The sequence below is a fragment of the Zonotrichia albicollis genome, chromosome Z (assembly GCF_047830755.1).
Source record: "Zonotrichia albicollis isolate bZonAlb1 chromosome Z, bZonAlb1.hap1, whole genome shotgun sequence".
NCBI lineage: Eukaryota > Metazoa > Chordata > Aves > Passeriformes > Passerellidae > Zonotrichia > Zonotrichia albicollis.
The window spans coordinates 75,809,475-75,831,608 of NC_133860.1; the positions used below are offsets into that span (position 1 = coordinate 75,809,475).

A 22,134-nucleotide genomic window follows, 5' to 3' on the forward strand; every position below is an offset into this window, starting at 1 on the left:
AAGAAGTTTTGTAATAAATGAATATAACAAGGTCTATTCATTATAGAGCAGTCTTACTGTGCCATGGGAAAATTCTGACATGGTTGCATACTTTGATTTTTCTTGAAGTTACGCCGGGATTAGCTGAATGAATAGTGAGGTTGAAGCAACAAGATGGGAGGTTTTCTAACATGGAGGAGCACCCCTTTCATTAGAGATGTGCCTTTGCAGTCAGTGTTGTTGAATATGTTCTCAGGGTCAAATCTGCTCTCGCACTTTTATGGAGCTTACCAGGAAGTTCTCTTTTCCGTTCACATTTTTCATTGGATTGTGTAACCCTTCTGGAACAAACAAGCTGTAGATAAAATAACCTGCCTACTAGGATATTGTGGCAGGAGCCACGTAATTCTTTCCTTAGCCAAGCAGATATTCTGTGTGCATTTCCACGCAAACTGTTGTAAATGCTAAAAATACCAGACAGCAAAAAGTTTCTTGGCTTCAGAAAATCCTTCATGCCAACAGCATGAATTTTACAAAAGTAAATGATTGTCTGTCAAGCTTGTATATGTGGGTGATTTTGTATATGTACATGTACATATACACTTATATGTATATATGTGTGTATGCACATGTATGTGGATGCATAGGCTTTGACTAAGTAAGCATAATAGCAATAGCAACTATCTTTTACTAGTATTCAAACATCCTACTTAGAAGTGATTCATCTCTGGGCTGAAATGTACAAACAGAAAAACTTATTCCACTTCAGAAGGCAAAACTTTGATTTCTATATCTATTAAAAGATCATGTGGTTTGTTTGTACGTAATTATACTACAATAAAAAGGAGGGAACACGTAAGTGGCCACAGCAAGATTTCTTACATAGGTATTTGAGACATCAGCTTCAGAAAGAATAATCAGAGCACCAATGTATCTTCCAAAACATTCATATATTCTTTGGTTTAGGAAAGCACAAAGCAAATTATTTGTGGGTTTTTTAGAAGCTTGGAAGAAATCTAATCTACTCACCAATTCAATGGCTGCAAGTCACTGGATTAGACATAGGCTATAAAACATTCCCTTAAATATTTGTAGGGCTGTATTTTAATAGCTTGCTTGATAAGAAAAGGACTCCAAGGTTCACTCTTGTCACCAGTAGCTCCCTTCAACAAGAGTTACAGTGTTTTTAACTAGGAGAAGTGGAGTTCTCAGACCCAGTTCTCTCTCAACCACTATAGCTTAATGCAGGCCAGATTGAATTGCAGTTTAGATCTCTGCATGAAAGGTGGAGAGCTCTTCATTGATGTTTGCAAAACTTTTATTTTGAAACAGTGGTGGACTCACTTGGCATCACTGTCTAGCTACTCATCTTCATCAGAGACTGTGTTCACAAGCACTTTTGAACAAAAGTAGTTTCAGCACAGTTGCAAGTGAGAACATTTGCATCAATCCCAGGGGCCCAACTACAGTGAAAATTGTCCTAAAAATAAGTGTGACCTTCTTGAATCAGCACTTTTCTGAAATTCCACTGAAACACTATGGCTTTTCTGCCATTGTAAGAACTGCTAAAGTGACAATATGTTTGAATAATTACCTCTGGAAAAAAGCTGCCTTTGGATGCAATTTAGTCCTCCTCAGTGCTAATTTATTGGCACAGACACCGATACATGTGTAGTACACTTGAATTATTGACATGTCAAAGGAGATATTTTGCATGCACATTTTGTGAATTTGAACGACTGTGTTGGCATCAGAGCAACATAGAGAGAATTAAGCTTTTTTCCTCTCTTCCTCCCTCTTTTCTTCTCCAGAAAATCCTCTTAAGAAGGAGGGAGAATTTCATATAAACCTACCAATCTATGTCAGTTGATTTGTCAGTTTGGTTTTTTTCCCAGGTAAAAGAAAGCAGATCTGGCCCAATAGCATGTGCATGAAATCACAAAGTATGCATGCTGGGCCTTGTTCATTTCCTGGAAGCTGTCTCCCACACAGATGTACATGGAGCAGTACACAAGTCTGAATGAGAATTAGGGGCTGATGGTGCAGGATCTCCCATGGGACAAGTTTTCCAGGCTCTAAAGGGGAGTGGCAGAGCTGTGTCTGCAGTACTGTGGTGCTTTCCTCCCAGCACACACGTTGTTGGATAGAGGATTTTGTGATGATAGGGAGTAACAGAATGCAGCTATTCTTATGCTCCAGAGTCTCACTGTGAGCCAAGTGGTTTGGATTGTTAGCCTGCAGACTGATACTGTAGATTAATACAGTGTAAGTGGAAGAATTGGGTTGCTTCCTAAGTTCTTCCCATTAAACTGTTTTTCCCCATGTACATTTCAGAAAAGATTTGTACATTGGATTGTAGCAATTTCAAAGAGAAAATAATTTCATTCAATTTGTGCAGTAAGGAATTTCACTTTGCTACTTTGCTGTGTACTTACAAGGGCAAAATTCTTAACTCAGCAAAGTGGCATGTTGAAAAATTGCATAGAGATAAAGGAATTAGCCCCTTTAATGTGTATGTATTGCTTTTAATTATAACCTTTAGAGGGAAACTGTTTTTCCAAGCCTGCTATTTACTTCTGCTGCTTTTTCCTCTTTCTGCATTCCAAAGGGCCCCAAATGATGACAAATAGAAAGAAACAGGTTCTACCCGAAAGAGCTAACATTTAAGAGAAAATGCAAGAGGTTACTAGAAAGACAAATGGAGGAAATGCATAAAGAAAGTGTCTGCAAGCAGATATAGCTGTGTCAGGAATCATACAGAGCTATTGGCTTAACCAGCGCTAGATGGAAATACTTCTATTGGGGCTTGTATGTACCATCTTTGAGTATGTGTTCTCTTGTAAGTTATAATAGACCTACAGTGTCTGCATTGTATTGCCTTTATTCTTGCTATTTTTATCCTTCACCATCTATCTGAAACTTTGTTCAGTTGTCAGTCACAGCCTTACATTATTTTTTTCCTATTCTTGGTCTCTAACTTGGTCTCTCAGTTGTTTTGTTAATAGAAATAGAGAATCAGCCAAAATTCCAATTTTTGTGTTGAAATAAAAATAGACTAACACAGAGAGTGTAATAAATCAGCAGTCCTTATGGACTGTATCACCCTGCAACAGATCCCCCACTCCAAACCATTTATAGCAACTGAAATTTTATTTGAAAGCAAATATCTGATGAGGCAAATTAATTATTATGACACTTTTCTATTGGTTAAAAAATGAGGAATCCAACGTTTAACACTTGCTAATGCTTTTTTTGGCATCAAGAAAGGAGACACAGGTATCTAATATTAAATAGTGCTGCAGAAGGGCAAGTTAGCACTTTGTTTGCCAAATTAAGTTTCAAAGACTATGTAGGTTATGAAGTTTGACTTTCTGCCCATAGATCTTGAATGACTGACAGACCACTGTAAAATAGCTTTGTTCAAAAGGAATCTTTGGCAGGCAGCATCAAAGGTTTGAAACTCTGGAAGGGATGAAAAGAAAACCCCACTTTTGCACTGATTTCCCCTACAGATCAATTTCTCTGTGAAATTTGCCTGGGAATTATGAAGTATTTACTGTATTATGTGCTGGTTTTTTTCACTGTATCCAAAGGCCCCAGTGGTTCCTTTTATCTTAAAGATTTAGGGATATTTTTGTACATGAAATCTGAATGAATGAATGAATGAATGCATCAGTGGAACACAGGGAAAAAATTTGCTGGATTTAGACAGTTCTTTTCTTCCCTATTTTATCACAAGTTGGAGTATTGGTTTTACGACGCCTGAATTTATGGGTACATATTTTTATGGTAAAGCCGAATGACATGTTCTGAATGCTCCATCAAGCTCTCTCAGTTTCTTCACTTGATTCACAACTCTACAGGGTATGAATCAGTCCTGTAGTATAACTCTTAATCTCTTTTTAACCAGAATAATGGAGTGTGAGGGGTTTTTTTTTATTTTTGGTGTGTGTCATCATGTCAACATCTAACTATGTAAACCAAAGAAAGGGAAAATAAAATATTTCTTGGAAAACTCTTGTCAGCCATCAATCAGTGCAGGAGATGAAGCATCTTTATTACATATAAGCATCAGAGGCAGAAAAATTTTTGTAACACACAGGTCCATAATTCTATTCTCAAGCAAGATGTGGCCCTGCTAGGGCATGAGCTGAAGAATAACTGGCTTTGCAGGGCAGTTTCTGCTTAGAAACACAGCATACCTCCTCAGGTGGAGTGAGAGGGCTGAGGAGAAAAGGTTCCTCCACTTTCCCACACTCTTTAAAGCTCTGTTCCACCTGAAGGTGCTGAAACTCTTGTTTGTCTTCCACAGGGTGAAGTGAAGAAGTGAAGCCTCACAGCTGAACTACTATGAGGTCAGAAGCCTTGCTGCTATATTTCACACTGCTACACTTTGCTGGGGCTGGTTTCCCGGAAGATTCTGAGCCTATCAGTATTTCGCATGGCAACTGTAAGTATGAGGGGCCAGAGGAGCACATGCAGTGCTGATCAGGGAACTTCAAATCAACACTACTTAAATACAGTTGCAGCGGATAAAGTTGTTTTTTCTTGATTTCTCTCATATCAGTCAATGTACATTGTCAGGTACTGACATAGGAACATGACTTTTTCATATGGTCCAATTATTTGGTAATCTAATACAAATAATTGGTCTTCTTTAAGCTCAAATGGATTCTGTTTGAGCATTAGGCATTTTTTTCCTAAGACGGAATTGAAGAAGCTAAAAACTAAATCAAGACAAAGAATCTTGTATGACAGAAGGTCTCTCCTTTCTTACCAGTAGAGATTGGCAAACTCTCCAAAATCTAGTGTAACACCAGCAGCTGCATACTGAGATCTGCTGGCTAAACAGGTGGAGAGCTTTCTGTGTATCTTACAGTGGACATCAGGCTTGACTTATCTGATTCTTTCACATTCGCCTCATCTCAGTTGTGATAATGGCAATGAAAATTCTTCAAAGTCCCAAAGTTTCAGATGTTTATAAGGAAGTCTTTAGCATCTGGGCCCCTAAAAGTATGCCAGGGAGTAGTAAGTCACCCAAGAGCAGGCTTGTGTTCAATTCTTTTTTTGTTCAGGAATTTGGTTTTTAAATGGTCCATGTTCACTGTGCTTTGCAAGGTCCTGGTACCCAAAAACTTGTCTGTCCTGTGTAACATTATTCTGAAAGACAAGACTCCAGGGCACACCTGATGTGCTGCAAATGCTAATAGATTTCTGGGGTACAACAACAGGGAAGAACTGCTCTGAAGCAACCACAGGTGAAACATAGCAGTGTGGCCACTTCAGCCACCAACATTTTCACCCTCCAGAAAGGCAGTGCTAATCATTCCTAGAAAAATTTGCCATACTTGATGTTTTTAGAGAAATAGAACATGGGAGGATTTTTCCTCTGCAGCATGGCATGCTGAAGTGGACATGAACGTCCTTAGTTTGTTCTAGATCCATGAGTTACAGAGGAAACACTACTGCGTAGAAGACAGCCTGACGATAAAACTGGGCATTTTGCATGTAGGACATGACCAGAAGGATTAAATCCTGCCTGGTGTCTTAATTTATTTCTTAAAGAGTCAGCACCTGGTTTGGTGAGATGTTCCTTTTTTTAATCCAGTTTTATCGCCAGACTTTGTGTCACGTGACACTATATGGTCCTTCACTGAGGCCGTGCTGTGAACCAATACTTTGACCAAGCTTAATAGGTACAATGCTTTTAGAAGACAATAGCTGAAAATACTAAAGCAGCAGATGAGTTTCTGCAGAAATAGACTCCCCCAAGGAGCTGCAGTCTTCCAGGAAGGCATATTAATGGAGAAAACCCATAGCTAGATGCTAGTCAGCTCAGTATAACATTCACTTGCAGCAGGTCTGCCACGGTAGTGCTCATCACTGAATGTGAAGTGGCCCTTGATCAGAAGTGTTCACTGTTGTTAGGTTGTACACCCATCCGAGGAGCAGTGGAACACCCTGTGTGAGTGCTGAGCTCTCACCCCAAAAAAAAAAGGGAATAGACAATAAATACTCTTGCTGACTCGTAGAACTGGAGGGCGGGAAGCTGACTTGTTGATAGCAGAATCTCAGCATGGGGATTCCAATTAGTATTGCTGCCCAGTTGCCAGAAGGATTGGAATATCAAACTGGTTGCCAAAATAATGTGCAGTGACTTTCACTTCATAAAGTTCAAGTGGTGATTTCCCACCATTTCTCAGAAAACCCTGCAGCCGTTCTGTGACAGCAGTTGAGTCCTGTAGAAAACCCAGGGAACTGGCAGTTAGAGCCAACAAGAGCCAAGCCTTTTGCTCTAGCCACTACCAGTCCAGTCATTGTGTTGATTGATTGGCCACTGTGGAACAGCTTCATCCTGATAGACATGTTTTAGCAGCCAGGAGCAAGCATTTAAGCTCTGCAAACAGTGAAGGAAAAACTGCAAGAAAGTGCCATGTACCTGTGCACCAAGAGCTCCAGAACAGCTTTATGCTTAAAAAAATTCACAGTTTTTGTCTTCTATAAAGGTGGTGACTTTCTCCTTTGCAGTTGCAGACACTGTAACCTTGAAGAACTCCCCAGCTCTCTGTGCTCATGCCTTCCAGCCCCAGTCTGTGCTTCCAGGGCAGAACAGAAACCACGGGTTTTGGCTAGAGCTGGGCCCCATGGTGATTCACATTAGCACCATTTCAGTTTGTTATTCTCTTCTGACCCTGTTGATCTTTTTCCTTTCCACAGACACAAGACAGTATCCGGTGTTTGTGGGTCACAAACCAGGGCGGAACACCACGCAGAGGCACCGGCTGGACATCCAGCTTGTCATGGTCATGAACAGGACCCTCTACGTTGCTGCTAGGTCAGTAGCCTCCTGCTTCAGCACTCCTCTCTGACTGCTTTCAGAGGAGCAAGGAGAACACAAGGAATATTCTGAGCTCTTCTCTGACGGACACATTATTTTTAGGCTTCTCTTGCACTCACAGAGAGCTTTGCAGCCTGTTAGTAAGACATATTAGAAACATTGCTAGATGATCAACTAAAGTTTTGCAATGTGTTACACCTGTGTTTTAGGGCTACATGCCTCTGCCTTCCTCTGAGACCTGCAAGAGGGAAGTTGCCAGAAATATAATTTAGTTCCATGGAGAAGCAATGCCATCCTCATCATTTTATTCCACTAGTGCTCACCAATAATGACAAATTTTAGAGAATATTTCTTCTGTGCACAGATGTGTTTTTTGATAAGAGTTATTAGAATGAAATTTTGCTGATCTTGGCATGTTTTATGGTATCTTAAGACAAAGAAAAAGAACTGAACATGCTCCCTCAATGTTAATTGAATTTAGTGTCTTGACTTTTTTTGGAGAGCTATACTGTGCAGACATGAGCATGTCTTTTTATAAAAATTGCACATGAGCCACCCATTTAGTTTACCTAGCTCAGCTTGCACTGTCAACCTCAGTGGGCCTACACCCATTAGACAGCTGCCAAACTTGCAGAGATCCAATATTAACACTTCACATCCATACCTGTTGTTAGCAAAGAAGATTGACGATCTTAGAGTGGGAATTACATGAGATGCAGAATGATGGCAAGATGGCTCCAGATTAGCAAGGCTGGGTGGTCCAGATTTGCAAGGGTGGGTAGTCCAGTTTAGGAGCTCTTGGACCCAGATGCTGTTTGGGACCTCCCTGCAAGCTGCCTCTCAAGTAGTAGCTTGTTTTCTGCCTGTTTTCTGGTTCTCCATTGGAAAAACACACACCTTTCTGCATGTGTCACATAAAACCAGGCTGTTGCTGCAGAAGGGAGAAGTAGTGGGTGGGATGGCCAAGAGTGAAGGGGAACAGCTGCTGAACAGGCAGCCTGTCACCACCAGCCCCGTCTGCAAAGCCCTTGGCAGCCTTGGGGAGCTGCCTGCCTTTCTTCTCAGGCAGCCACTCCCCATCTCCTGGGTGGTCGGATGTGTCCTGTGGGGAAAGCTGCCTGTCCATCTCTGTGCAGCACCACAAAATTGGTAATTGCATTACACCAGCACGGTCACTGAGTGACACTTTTCAGAGCCATGTCCCTGGCTGCTGGAAGAACACACCTGTTCCATTACCCAGCCATAGCAGCTGCTCTGGCTAATTGCAGCTTCCCAGGCTCCCTGCATGCCCCTTGCTGCATGGGGGGGCAGAGCTCAGGGCTCTCACAGCAAGACCTTGCATGGAGTCCAGGCAGAGAGCAAGCATCCTTCCACAGGAGCTGCCATGGTGTGGTCACAGGGCACAGGGAGACATCAGCCCCGTGCTTTGTCTGGGCTCTGAGATTGGTATTTTTGCCGTTTTTAATGGGATAAAGAGTGGGGCAGGACTGAGGGTTGAATAGGTTTGAAATGTGGTGGCAGGATTTCCTCCTTTTCATGACTGAGCTCCCTTTGCTTTCCTCATTTGTTTTCCTTTAAATTAGGAAATTATTTGCAGCGAGGTGGTGGTAAATCCTCTTTGCAGATTTTGCTGTGCTGTTTTCATAGTTTGTTCCCAGACTGAGATTGACGCAGTTAGACTGTCTCAGTGCCCAAGTAACTGGCTTTAGAGCAGGAAAACCCGGAGAACAGTTTTGGGATATAAAACAGTTTTGGGATGTGTGCACAAATTATATGAAGAATGCTAATATTTGGGGGATAACATGTACTAGTATGTGAATAGGCATTCTTCCTCATTTGTATAAAACAACTTGCTACAATGAGAGTGCTTATATAGTCCTAGGATCTTGTGACCTACAAAAAAGAATAAAGACCTGATCTGTTTTGTACTTACATGGGCATGAAAAAAATCTTCTTACACTGTTTTTCCTTTGGTAACTCAAAAGCTCTTTGACATATTCTTCTCCCCCTCCATGTTACCAAATGAAGTCCTTCCTGGGCTGACAAGACTATGTGATACAAGTTGAAATTCAGAGATAATTTTTATCTTTAAGTAACAAACTTCAGAAAATGAGTCATCCTTCAGTATCTCGTGTGGATGAAAGTTTGTAATTCAAATACTGCATTTCCTTCAAAGGCGGTAGTAAATCTAGAGATTGGAAGCAAATTTGTACACAAGCAAATGTGTTTGCCAAAGAGTTTTATAACAAGATTCATTGAAAACTGTAGCTAAATAAATCTTTGGACTATTATATGAGATATTGCTTTCATGCTTTTTTTATGCATTGAAATACAGCAATCCCAAGTTTATATTTTATCCAATTATCTGAAAAACAATCAAAACAAATGGTTAAATAGTGAGCATTTTTATTTTAGCGCTGTTGTGTTTAGGTTGGGGAGGTTTTTTGTTTGCTTGTTTTGGAAAAATCCATGTTGACTTTTGCAGACAGTTTCAGCCCACCAGAAAGGCTAACTCAGATTTGAGAACTGCTTACATTTTATTAATGATCAACTGGCATAGAGCAAAATTTCTGTCAGTCCCACTGCTTATTTTGTCATATGGGATACCCAACTCCTGTATTAGCTATTACCAAATAAAGTTTTGTGTCACTTCACAAAGGCATTATTTCATGTTATCAGACAGAAATACACAGCCAACGTAAATTAGAATAACTCAGTCAAAGGCCATGAAGCTTTACTCTCTGAACAGGCTTGCTAAGGACTGGCTCTGTCATCTTTTTTCTCGTGGGAAGGGTACTCGCTCCTCATCTCTCTCTCGCTGGCCCACACACCCAGGCATACACATCCTTTTCTAAGTTTGCTGTGTCTCCTCCTCCCATTGTCTCGTGCGGTGGCAGCTTTTGTTCGCATTATGTGCCACTCCTCCTGTGTGTGTGTGAACCAAGCAGGCACGGAGCAGGCTACGGGATGGCTCCCTCCTCCTTCGCAGTTACGTGTTTCCGAACCATGCTCCGAGTTCCAAGGGTCATGCACAGCCAGTGGCATTATTTAAATTCCCTTCCTCAACAAGATTATGCCATGGCAACAGAACTCAGTTCTGCTGACTGGAGGTGGGAAAAACGGAAGCTCTAGGATTAAGTAAATTTGTGTTAGAATAACTTAATTAGCAGTAAACTGTACACATACCACAGCTAGTAGAAAGTAGGAGTTGGGCAGCAGTGGGAAAAGGAGAATGAGGACAATCCCACGTTTTCTGTGATTAGGGAGCCCTCCCCCAAATTTGACAGCTCTTTTGCTGTCTACTGACACTGTCAGCAACTGTGCTTCATTTGTGGCTTGAGAAAATGATATGTAATTTTCCTGATGCTAACCTTCTTTCCAACAATCTCATAACTTAGCATCGGAGTTTTGTTTGAACTGTTCCTTGAATCAGATAGTAAGTCCTCTAAAGACAGTTTTATTGAGGTGGAACTAAACAACTCAGCTCTTTCTGAGTACCACTGCTGTATTTTCTAATTGTCTTGCTCAAAATGAAAAAAAATTGTAACCTCTGGAAAGCAAGGCTAATGAATAAAATCAAGAGCTGTGCTGGAAGAAGGGTTTTAGAGGTCCACCCGCACCTCATTTGCAATTCAAGAGATTTTTTCCCCCACTTTTATATAGCAGGAGTGACAGCAATAAAGAGTAATGCACATATAAAGGGAACCATGACGTAATCTATGAAGCTGATATTGTGCTAATAGGTAATTTTATTCCAGAACCAACCCTGACCACTGCTCTGTCACAGAAGTCAGGCAAATAATAAATCGAAGTATTAAACCAATCTTGTAAGTAAATGACAGCTCTGGTTTTAGAGTCTGGAGAAGAAAACCCATCAGCTCCTCAATTTGGCATCTTACAAAGAAAACAGCCTCAAGCTCCATAGCAGAAAAATTTTCAAAGCTGGTTCCCTACCACAACACTGCGTCTTTCCTTCACCTGAGAGAAGTGTTTATTTCTCATGTAGCAGTATTCCGTGTTTGCCTTTGTTAAAGGCAAGACTAGCACTGTTTCCCAAAACCCAATAAATATGGAGCTAACCTTGAGAACAGCGATTTCTAAAATGGAAAGAGCCTGTGTTCTGCATTCAGCAGACCCTCCAATGCTGCAGGTCAAACTTCAGCTGCGCAGCTTTCTGCATCTTGAAAATATTCAATTTTATTTCAAGTAAAAATGAGATCTCAGTCCCAATTCAATGTGCTGGTTACTACAACTTTGTGGATTGGTGTTTGTTTTCAAATTTGGATTCCATACAGACCTGTCCTTTTTCTCTGTTTACACAGAAAAGAGTGTCTAAAAACATCTCTGTACCTGATTAGCTGTGTCTGTTTCCTCTTTCTAAGAACAGATTGGCAGCTAATTGTAGAGAGGGACAGGTTCTTGGGAAAATAGGAAAGTAATTGTAAGGAAAGAAGTGTGAACTTTTTTCAGAGAAATATTTTACAGTTTAGTTTGGCCCGCAGATTGTGAAGAAAAGAACAATTTCTGGGAATAGTTTGGTGCCTTTTTTCTGCCATATTGTCAATCAGATTGTAACAGGGAAGGGAAGGGAAGGGAAGGGAAGGGAAGGGAAGGGAAGGGAAGGGAAGGGAAGGGAAGGGAAGGGAAGGGAAGGGAAGGGAAGGGAAGGGAAGGGAAGGGAAGGGAAGGGAAGGGAAGGGAAGGGAAGGGAAGGGAAGGGAAGGGAAGGGAAGGGAAGGGAAGGGAAGGGAAGGGAAGGGAAGGGAAGGGAAGGGAAGGGAAGGGAAGGGAAGGGAAGGGAAGGGAGATATCTTTTTAACCTTAGATGGCTCTACATGCCACAGTGACATCTAGCCCAGGAATCTGGCAAAGGGTGCCTAAAAGCTATTTCAGGATAAGAAACACAGCTGCATGCTACATTGTGGCATCCTGGTGTAGGATTGAAAGAGCAGAAATCTCCTGAGACTTATCTACTTTCCCAAATCTCATTTGTTCAAATAATTGCTTTTGGGAAAGCATCTTACTTTGAAGTTTTGTAGCACTTTCCTTTTTTTCCTCTTAATGGGAAGACAAATAGTTTATATGTGAAAATGCTTTTGTGGGAGAAGCAGGGGATGCTGCCAGTAATGTCTTCTGGTAAAATCTCAGATTTTTTAAAAATGGATTATGGATTATCTTGTGATAGATAGAAAATTAACTGTCTGACTATTCCATTTGATGTTGTATTCTTTGCTTTGCTTACAGGGACCATATTTATACTGTTGATATGGACACATCACATACAGAAGAAATTTATTTTAGCAAAGTAAGTAACCTTTATCATTACCCAGAAACCAAGGACACTAGAACAAGCTTCAAATAAATAGGATGATAACATTGTTTTCATGAACTTGCCAGCACTGCTGTAAAACTGTAATAAGCAAGTAACATGGCATTGCTAATCATATTTGTGGAGAGCTAGAATAGCAATCGTGTCCTCTGCGAATTTCTGATAAGTGGTTTAGCTGGGCTGATAAGCAATCTACTGAAATATGGTGAGGTCCCCAATGGAACATCTGTCAAACATCTATTCATTTATATGCAGCAGTTTTCTGTAACAGTCATACTATCCCAATTAAGTCTACTGAAACTTCTGTCATAAGAAGCAAGTTACATATTTTCATTTGCACAAATTTTTTTCACTTGTGCTAGAACTGACTAAATAAAATCTTACTATAACATCACTTTGTAGATATATTCACATTGTCTCTATGGGAAGTTACATTCAAACAAAGAAAAGTTTTGTCTGCATTACTGCATTATATTAACACAAATATAACATATATTAACACAAACATACTGAAAATAATCTTTCTTCAGCTCCTTTGCATTTCATTCATGTTGTGTAACATATGTTGAACACAGCCTTGGTCTGACAGAAGATCATAAAAATTTGGGCACTGGATGAATTCCACTGGAGGAGGGGACAGCGCTTCATTATAACTGTGAATGATGGTGAAAGTGAGCTTTCTAACTCATCAAAGAGTCAGGGCACACACTTACAATGGAAAGGAACATTCATGGCTACTCTTTCAGCTTGGGCCCCTCCATGAATGCACAGGGTCTCAGTTTACTCATCAGGAACACTGTCAGAACTATCAAGGCAATAATGTCTAAGGTGATGCCATCTTAGGCCATGTGGTTTTAAACAAAGCTTCGTTATAATTAATAAGGCTTCCACATTTGACCGTTTTTGAAACTCATCTCAAAAAACAAAAAAACTGGCTGGGATTTAGCTGTAAATCTTCTGGAGAAACAGTGTTAGCAGATAAAGTCAGCAGTGTCTTGGCAGGTGAAAAACTCTTGGAGCTTGTTAGCTGAATTGAAGTGGTAAGAAGTACCTGAATTTTATTTCTTTCCAGATCTAAAATGTTGTCTTTGTCAGTGAAGGTTCATAGTCCATAAATTATAATTCTGATTTCTAGAGCAATATCAGTTAAAAGAAGAGAACATCTACTACTTTTAAGAAAAATGCACATTTTTCAAAGTTCACCAATTGTTGAATTCTGTTCATTTAGGCTTTTAAGTAAGAGGGATGGATTTCTAGTATCATGAATTGGAGGCAAAACAAAGTTAAATGAACGATCCACATCACTGAATCTCCATTGTTTCATTGTGGTGGATTAATCATGGATAAAGAGTGTAGAAAACTTTCAATAAATGTATATTCAAAAGCTAGTCTCCCCTATGGGACTTCTACTTCTGAAATCAAATGTGAAAAACCTCTGAGTTCTAATTGATTTCTTTCTCTATTCTTGCAGAAATTGACATGGAAATCTAGACAAGCTGATGTAGACACATGCAGAATGAAGGGAAAACATAAGGTAGGCAATTTTCATTTCTTCTGCAACTGCCACTTCAGTTTAGTTGCATCACTATTATCTCAGGCTGCTGTCTGTGATGTGGAATGGATCTTGCCATTCACTTCTTACCAGTAATTGCTTTTCCCATCAACTTACTGAAGGCTTTAATTTGCAAAAACAGTTCACTTCAAATGTGATAAAATATTAGGACAGAAGCCACAGCAATATCCCAAAATATTTAAGGCATGGAGCAGGTCACAATGCTTAGTGTAGCAGTTCTGCTTACCATTGCTTCAAAAGCCAAGTGCTGCTGTCCATCCCCCTGTGGGAATTTACTGAGGAGTTCAGGTAAAGCATCAGAAAAGATGAGTGTGGGGCTGTAGAAGGACTGTTTCTCACACCACTTTCACCCTCCTGGAACCTATGACTGGCATAAGTAGTATCATAATCAGACGCAGACTCTTTGATTCTTTACATCTACTTCCCCTTCTAGTTAAAGAAGCTTTATGCCAGCACATTGTAGTGGTGATGTCACTGTCTGACAGTGGCACAGGTGACAAAATCAGATTTTTCACTCTTCAGGAAAGCAACAGTTTTCAAACAAAATTCACCTTTGTCAACAACAGCAAACTGGGAGCTACAATATGAATGCTTTATCTTCAGCTCTTTGTAATTTTTAAGCCACTAGAATATAAATTAATTACAAATTGCTCATGGTTAGTTAAACATAGTCAAAATAAGGCCAGAGTATCACAGTAGGTACCAGCCAATTTAATTTTAAACCTGTGAAATATCACTGCTTAAAAATGAAAACAGATACTCAAAATGCAGGAGTTGAAATAGTTTTTATTATTTTTCTTCAGGATGAATGTCATAACTTTATTAAGGTTCTCCTAAAAAGAAACGAGGATACACTGTTTATCTGTGGAACAAATGCATTCAACCCTTCTTGCAGGAACTACAAGGTATGTAATCTGTTTGCAGAATTTCACTTATGCCTTGTCATTTGGTTGGATTTATTGTGACTATGTTGGCAGCAGCGTGAGATTGTCCTTCACCTATGCTCCATTCAATTCTGAAACGTTTGTCCTGACTTGTTTCAGCACTACCGAGTTCAATGTTGATTGGATTTCCGAGAAAAACCCAGACTGAGTACCTAGCTCTTTGCAACTCCTGCACATCAAGAGAATTGCCACTTTGCACTGCCCCCCATAGGTACAGAGTCCTTCAGATCCCTGCTGGGGGCTGTAGTCCCACCTCAGAAAGTTCCTCAGCTTGTCACTGACACTCACATCAAGTCATAGACTAGTATTGGGGGTTACTGCTGAGTAGCATGTTCTAAAATTTCTGTTCTACTGTTCTCAATCGCAAAACCAGTTCTGAAGGAGCCTGGGGACATAGCTAGCAAAACCTGAGTTTCTGAGCCCCCAAGATGGGGATGCTGTGGAGATCCTATGGCATTGTGTGCTGTGGGAGTGATGGAACAGCTAATCTCTGCAAGGAGTAGTACAGCAGGACAGAGAAGTATTCCTCACTTGCTGGGGATCTGCAAAGCCAAAACATTATCTGGAGCAGTGTAGAAACCCTGCTGGTCCCTGCATACTTGATATTAATGCCCTGAAGCCAATTTATTCCTTTGGCATAGTGTATCTCAGGAGTCTTCATTCCAGTAGGACCCACTTATTGAAATATTTCCCATTTTCTTAGGTTTTTACCATTATATTCTGATATAACTCCCAACAGTGGATGGGTCCAGAGTAGCTTTGAAATAAATTTATTTAGGCATTTGACATCCAGACTCTGCTTTTCTAGGCGCTGTTATGTCCCACAGGTAATTTCTCATCTTTTTTTCTGGAAAAATAAAATTCAGTTTTAGTAATGCTGCTCCTGACAAAATTACAACTGCCATTTAGGTTTTGGGTTCAGAGTTATTGGAAAAAAGCAGAATAAAGATGTTAAGAACCAGGAAAACTACTTCCCTAATGGTATTCACTGTGACTGGTGGTCTTCCTTGATTTTTGTGCAATGATGCTTTGCCACATTTAGCCACTATAATGGCTGCAGTTTAGAAAACACGGGAGAGAAGTGCAGGGTAGTTTTTTCTTCCAGTCTGTGGAGGACTAACCAAATTGAGTAAGAATACAAGCCTGTGTCGTGGTAACTCTAAGGTACAGTTAGCTACTCTAACAGCTGTTTCTTTTATTCTTTCTTTCCTTGCCTGCTCCTAGTATGCAATGAAGCTTCTTGATCACTGGGCTGTATTTATTCTTCTACTACGGTTTGCAATTTTTAATTTTTAATCTCTGAATTCCATTATTGAGGCTAACAAATCTCAGCCGGTCTCCTTGTGTGGAAGTTGTCTTTCAGATACAATTATAGATTTCATTGACATCTTGGTGTGAGGCATATAAATGGCCTCTTCCCCCTTACTCCAGAGTTTTCGTCCCCTGTGATGCAGGGCTGGATAGTGATCCCCCTGGCAGTCTTCAGAAACAACACCTGCCCTGGCTTTTCCTCCGTGTATTCCTTCATTATCCAGAGAGAGAACTGAATGTGTGCCAAACAGAAAGCAGGGCTGTCCCTCAGGTGTGCCAGTGGTTGTGAGGGTGAGCCCAGCCTGTGGAGCTTGGTGCAGGAAGAGTTACTCAGGACTCTAACTCATTTCCTCTTACTATCATGTGAAATGCTTTTCAGCCTTTGAGTAAACACAACTGACTGCCCTCAGAGTGGACTTTGACAGAAAGGATACATGACAGAAAACAAATGATCACAAATCATCCACTGAAGGACTTGGAAGCTGTAACACACAAATTAAAAGTTTATTTAAGTGGATGGTGCTGTGTGGGTTATTTGTCATGCTCTGTGAATCTTTACTGTGTGTAATCTATAGAGTATGAGACAGACAAGTTGCCTGAATATGCTACATAGGTTCTTATTCTCAAAACACTGTAGTATAAGCATCTTAAAGGCATAACAGGTGTACAATTCTCCCTTAGCTCACCAAACCTTCTTGAACTTCATGTAAAGTCAATCTGTATATTTGTGTCGTTATCAGTGCCCAGGGTGAATTTATTTCCCAGGGGTTACATATAAGCCTCAGAATTTACAATTCCTGCACAGATTAATTCTTGCTTGATGGTAAGAGGATTCTCTGTGACATGGACTCAACTGGTATAGAAAAACGTGAAGAGCATCTTTCTGAATATGCAAATCAAGGAAGAGAGCACCACTACTGAGACTAGAGCAGAAGGACCTCTGGACTTGGGGGAGAAAAATGCACACAGAGATAATTGTCCTAGTGTTGTTTCTTCTGAATGCTGTGGTTTGCAGTCTTTTCTGTGTATAAGAGTGCTTCTGTTGGGTCATTGGTGAGGATAAATTTTGGATCCCTGCCAGAACCACAGACCACATGGCCTGCTACAGTTCAAAACGAAACTTGTGTGCAGATAAAATCTGGACTGAAGACTTCAGTAAAATGTGTCACGGTGAGAATTATTAGCTCCAAAAGAATGCCTCACTTACTGGACATACTTTTTTCAGGCTTTTTTTATTTAATTCCATGATTTTTTTTGTCAAGTTTTTACTTTACAGTCAGGAGTAGAGTTAGAGTAAGGGCCTTCTCCTGCGCCCAGAAAAGAAGAAACACTGTCATAAAGCATCATCCTGGGTAAGAAATTTTGTTTCTTTGTTTCTTTATCTGAGGAGCTCCCTTTGATTTTTCAGATGGATACCCTGGACTATCTTGAAGAGGAATTCAGTGGAATGGCCAGGTGCCCCTATGATGCAAAGCATGCCAACGTTGCGTTGTTTGCAGGTAAAATGACTGCGATAAACTTTTTGCTTTCTGTCCTGCAGCCCAGGCTTGGTGTAACACTGTGCCTCTTGCTTGAGCTCAGAATGTCTAAATCTAGATGGTGTCAAGCAGAGTAAACACTGACTGAAAAGAGGGGACATAAGGAAATTCCTAGCAAAACCAGCCTTCCCCTCTTTGGAATTAACTTCACTGTCATCAACATTGCATAAAGCCTCAGTTTCATGGATCAATATTTCAGTATTTCCTGTATTCTTGATAATATGGCCTGTGTGTGGCACCATTTTTGGCTGCATTCAGCTTCTGTGAACGTCAAAGGAAGTCAAAGCTTATGTAAGCTTTAATTAGGATTAAGCAGGATATGCTCATTAACAACTCTAAGCCTAAGCTAACATTCATAATAAAAGGAAGTTACGGAAAATGCTGTGGCATGCCCTTTTCTAGATCTAGAAGGAAAGGGGAAGTCATTTTTTTTTTTTAAGCTGAAAACATCTTACTATGATCTTATCAGCTGCCGCAGACAAAAGGAGAGAAGTGTATTGGCTGGTGGTGATTTATGCTGCATGCAGCATAACGGTGTTAATTCTGATTTCTACTACGATAGTTAGAAAAAGTGAAATCTTATAAATTCAGTTAATTTTGGCTGTTGATTGTACGGTATTTTTTTATATGTTGTCAGAAATTTCTGATTAAATTATCTCTTTATTGAACTTCTCCTAGTGTGAACCCTGCTGATCTTTTCTTAGATCCGGCTGATAGATAAGTGGTGCAAATAATAAAAACATCCTCCATGATAATGTGAGCCTTCTTCAACAGGTGTGATGCTATAAAACAGAGTCTGGGTGCTCACATAGAAATAACTAAGATATTCCTCTGAAGATTTAAGATTTAAGCCATTCTCAAACAAGTCTATAGCCAAAGGACTCTATTAAGCAACACCATGTTTGAGGAATCATGATCTGCCTCACAAAGGAGAGATTTTGTAACCTGTTTCAACTTTTTTTTATTTTTTATAATGCAAATAAATGGTCCTTTTGTTCCAATAATAGTGATGATGATAGTGGTAGAATGTGATTTCTTAATTACAGTCACAGGCAGGAATATATACAGTAGAAATTCTCTAACTGTAGCAAGTAATTAATAAAACATGGAAATAGAGAAACTCCTTCAAAGAAATATTTTTCCCATGTATATCAGACTCCCTATCCTTCGTGCAGCCTGAATGACCCTTCAGAAGGGTCTGTCTCAGTTTATTGGCCAAGAGTTTATGACCAGCCAATTATAAACATTCACTTTGAATGCAGCTGAAGTTCAGAAAGATTACTCCAAATTCGTCACTGAAGAAATCCTTGAATTATTTGAAAATAAAGAGAATATTTATAGAAATATTCATGGTGATTCAGAATAAATTTGATACAGTTCAAATAAATATTTGTAGAATATGCCTTGTAAATCTGCTAGCTTCAAAAAATCACTGCTATATGTGTCTTACATGTTGATACCCATGCTAACTTTTCAGAGTGCAAAGAAAAGCAGTTTCAGAACAGTTTAGGGCACTAATCCAAGTTATCTGAGTTTGTTGGATGCGCTTACTTAAGTATGGCTCTTCTTGCAGCCTGTAGCTATTGCAGCTGATATGTGCGAATTGTAGTTGGTCACAGGAACTTGGCAGGAAAGAAAATAAGTGTAGTTGTATAAACATGAGTTCAGACATCCATATCTAAAAAATTGAGCTTTTTATTCTATTTTAAATCAGGGAGGGGGACACATGTAGTAATTATTTTTTCTGTTTTGCTAAGAAAGAATGATCATTCTTAAGTGGCCAAATAAGGACAAGAATTGCATGAGTCAGAACAAAGCATACAGTACTGCTAATAAAAAACAGTCTGAATTTTAATTCTGGAGCTGAAATTCACAGACTCACAGAGTTTCTAGGGTTGGAAGGGAGCTCTGGAAATCATCCAGCCCAACCCGCCCTGCCAGGGCAGGGTCATCTATAGCAAGTGACACAGGAATGTGTCCAAGTGGGGCTCGAATGCCTCCAGAGAGGGAGACCCCACAACCTCCAAAGAAGGGTTACAGTGCTCTGCCACCCTCAATGTAAAGACATTCTTCTCATGTTGAGGAAAGCTATTGAGCTTTACTTTAGGGCCATTGCTCCTCATCCTGTTGCAGGACACCACTGAAAAGAGTCCAGCAACCTCCTCTTGGCATCCGCCTTTGCGATAGCTGTGTGCATCAACTCCCTCTCAGTCTGTCTGAAAGTATAATGAGGAGAGCTTGACCAATAGAGACCTCTCTGCTTTATCCTGGGAATGTCCTCAGTGCTGGTGCCTTCAAGGCACCAACATAACCTCTGTCAAACAAGATGTAGACAATTCTGGTTTTTATGCATACACAACAGAGAAATAATTTTGTGTGCTCATGCTGCACCACTTGTGCTTCCAGCAGACAGCATGTTCCAAGTTCTATTTCACACATGAAAACAGTCCTGTACAGTTACCATGACCTGCAAACAAAGTAGAAAACAAATAAAATTTTAAAATTGCTGAAGCTTGTGCTTTTATGTCCTTATAGTTTTGTATGTTTTGGTTGTCCCTGGAGTGCCATTTTGTAGGCCCTTTCTTATCACTTGTCCTCCATTCTTTAAGAGAGAGGAATGCATAATTCATATGGGAAATGCCTAAAATGCATGCTAGAAAAGAAATATTGATGGGCAATCCTCCTCCATCTCTTTTCCTCCCTGTTTCAGCAGGGCTCCCAACATGTTAGTTAATTTTTTCATAGTGATCTTTGGCAGAGCAGAAGTGCTCTCAAGGGGAGAAATTTTTATAAGCATCAATTAGCTGACAGTCTCCAAGCCCTGTCTGGCTTGCTCTCCCATTGAAACTAGCAGTTCTGTTATATTTGTTTTGCTAACATACCTAAGCAGAATTTCTGAGCGTTGAACTAGTGACATGTGACTGGATAGGGTAGTTCAGTATGACATACCTAAACTGAAGAAGAATTATTCCATAAGGTTATTTTCTTCCGCAGCATCCCTCTGAAATTACCATTCTGCAGAGCAGTGAGTTGCTTGTTCATTACTCAGTTCCATTTACCTGGCTGGATTTTTTTCCTTCCTTCAGTGTTCCTAAGGAGACTGTGATGATTTTGTTTCCCCTTCTCATCTGACTGGTGAAAGAAGAAGCAATTTTACTATTTCTAATGCTCCTCCCCCCTGGTTTCTTCTTTCCTTCCACCCCAGAGGGAAAGCTGTATTCCGCCACAGTGACCGACTTCCTCGCGATAGACGCGGTCATATACCGGAGCCTGGGAGACAGCCCAACCCTGCGGACAGTTAAACATGACTCCAAGTGGTTGAAAGGTAGATAAACAAACAAGACAAAAAAAGCAGCATCTCTGATGAGAGTCTTGGATTTCTGACAGACCTCTTTGTCATTTCATTTCACCAATGCTTTCTGGCAGAAAGAAGGAAGCGGATCACATCACTTGCTTACTCTGATCTGTTTTTCTCTTTCACTCTTCTCCTGACCCAAAGATACTGGATTTGACAGAAGCTGTGAGCTGGGTAGATCAGAATATATATTCCAGTGATCTTTCCAAGATTAAATCCACCAGTTTACATCTGTTGGATGGAAAAGCTGGAGCTTGCAGGACTCTGTGTGCTTGTGCTGTGTTTGCAAATATTCCTGCCACAGCACTGTTAGGTAACAATCAAGGCTTTATGAAATATAGAAGGTTTGTCCTGTAATGCTAAGATTCATTAATGAAACTAAAATTATGTGAATATTGCACAAAGCCTTTCTGTTACAGTTCTTAGGGATTGTACTGCTGCCATTGAATTAGGCAATTTTTGTGCTCTAAATGCCCTCTTTGTTAAGGATTGTGCTGTTTAGCTTCATGTAGGTGTTAAGAATTGTTAGCATTTGGAGTGATTTTAACAGAGAGCAAAGCCATAGTTTCAAGTCTTTTTCTGCATGCAGAAATGTTTTGCCAGGTGTCAACTTTAGCTGTCCCACTTTGCTTGCTGCTACAGACACGTGTGGGCAGAAACAGTTACGTGGTTTATTATTCCCTCAGCTCACAGACTGCATGCCATAAAGAGCACTGCTTGGACCCCTCAGGCATACAGTTATAAATGCCTGTTTACCTTTCCTCTTACTCCATGCAGGGCAGACATATTAGTGGCAGAGACTTAACTACCCTGCAGTGATGTTGTACAGACTTGTTCCCAGCTCTGCTGTCCCCAGACAGCGATTCTTCTGCAGCACTGATTTGTTTGTTCTGAAAACTGATCAAGTTTGTCAAGCACAGCTATGTCACCTCTGGATGTTATATGTGAATGTGTTTGGCCTCTCTTTGCATTCTATGTCCTGTACGTGATGCCTAAATCAGGTGTCTTGCATTGCTGTTTTTTTTCCTAGAGCCGTACTTTGTCCAGGCAGTTGACTATGGCAATTACATATACTTCTTCTTCCGGGAAATAGCGGTGGAGTACAACAGCATGGGAAAGGTAAGGGCAAAAACTCTGCCTTCAATGACTTTGTCAGATTGAGGAGGAGGAAAATTTATGCTATTCTTGGACCGATGCTGTTACGAATGACCTTGAAATGAGAACCATAAATCATGATGACAAGGTCAGCATTTTGAGAAGATTCCTA

General features: G+C 40.3%; 1 protein-coding gene across 8 annotated transcripts in view; it reads left to right on the plus strand.

The window, feature by feature from the left end:
* Positions 1 to 22,134, plus strand: part of SEMA6A (semaphorin 6A) — a 121,570-nt gene that overhangs the window by 47,576 nt on the left and 51,860 nt on the right. For all 8 annotated transcript variants that reach the window (XM_074532820.1, XM_074532818.1, XM_074532822.1 and 5 more), the window contains exons 2-9: positions 4,292 to 4,429; positions 6,697 to 6,814; positions 12,062 to 12,122; positions 13,618 to 13,680; positions 14,523 to 14,624; positions 17,383 to 17,473; positions 20,718 to 20,837; positions 21,898 to 21,986. In XM_074532820.1, the coding sequence (XP_074388921.1) occupies positions 4,330 to 4,429; positions 6,697 to 6,814; positions 12,062 to 12,122; positions 13,618 to 13,680; positions 14,523 to 14,624; positions 17,383 to 17,473; positions 20,718 to 20,837; positions 21,898 to 21,986 (744 nt within the window). In that variant the 5' untranslated portion in view covers positions 4,292 to 4,329. The remainder of the gene's footprint in view (positions 1 to 4,291; positions 4,430 to 6,696; positions 6,815 to 12,061; positions 12,123 to 13,617; positions 13,681 to 14,522; positions 14,625 to 17,382; positions 17,474 to 20,717; positions 20,838 to 21,897; positions 21,987 to 22,134) is intronic.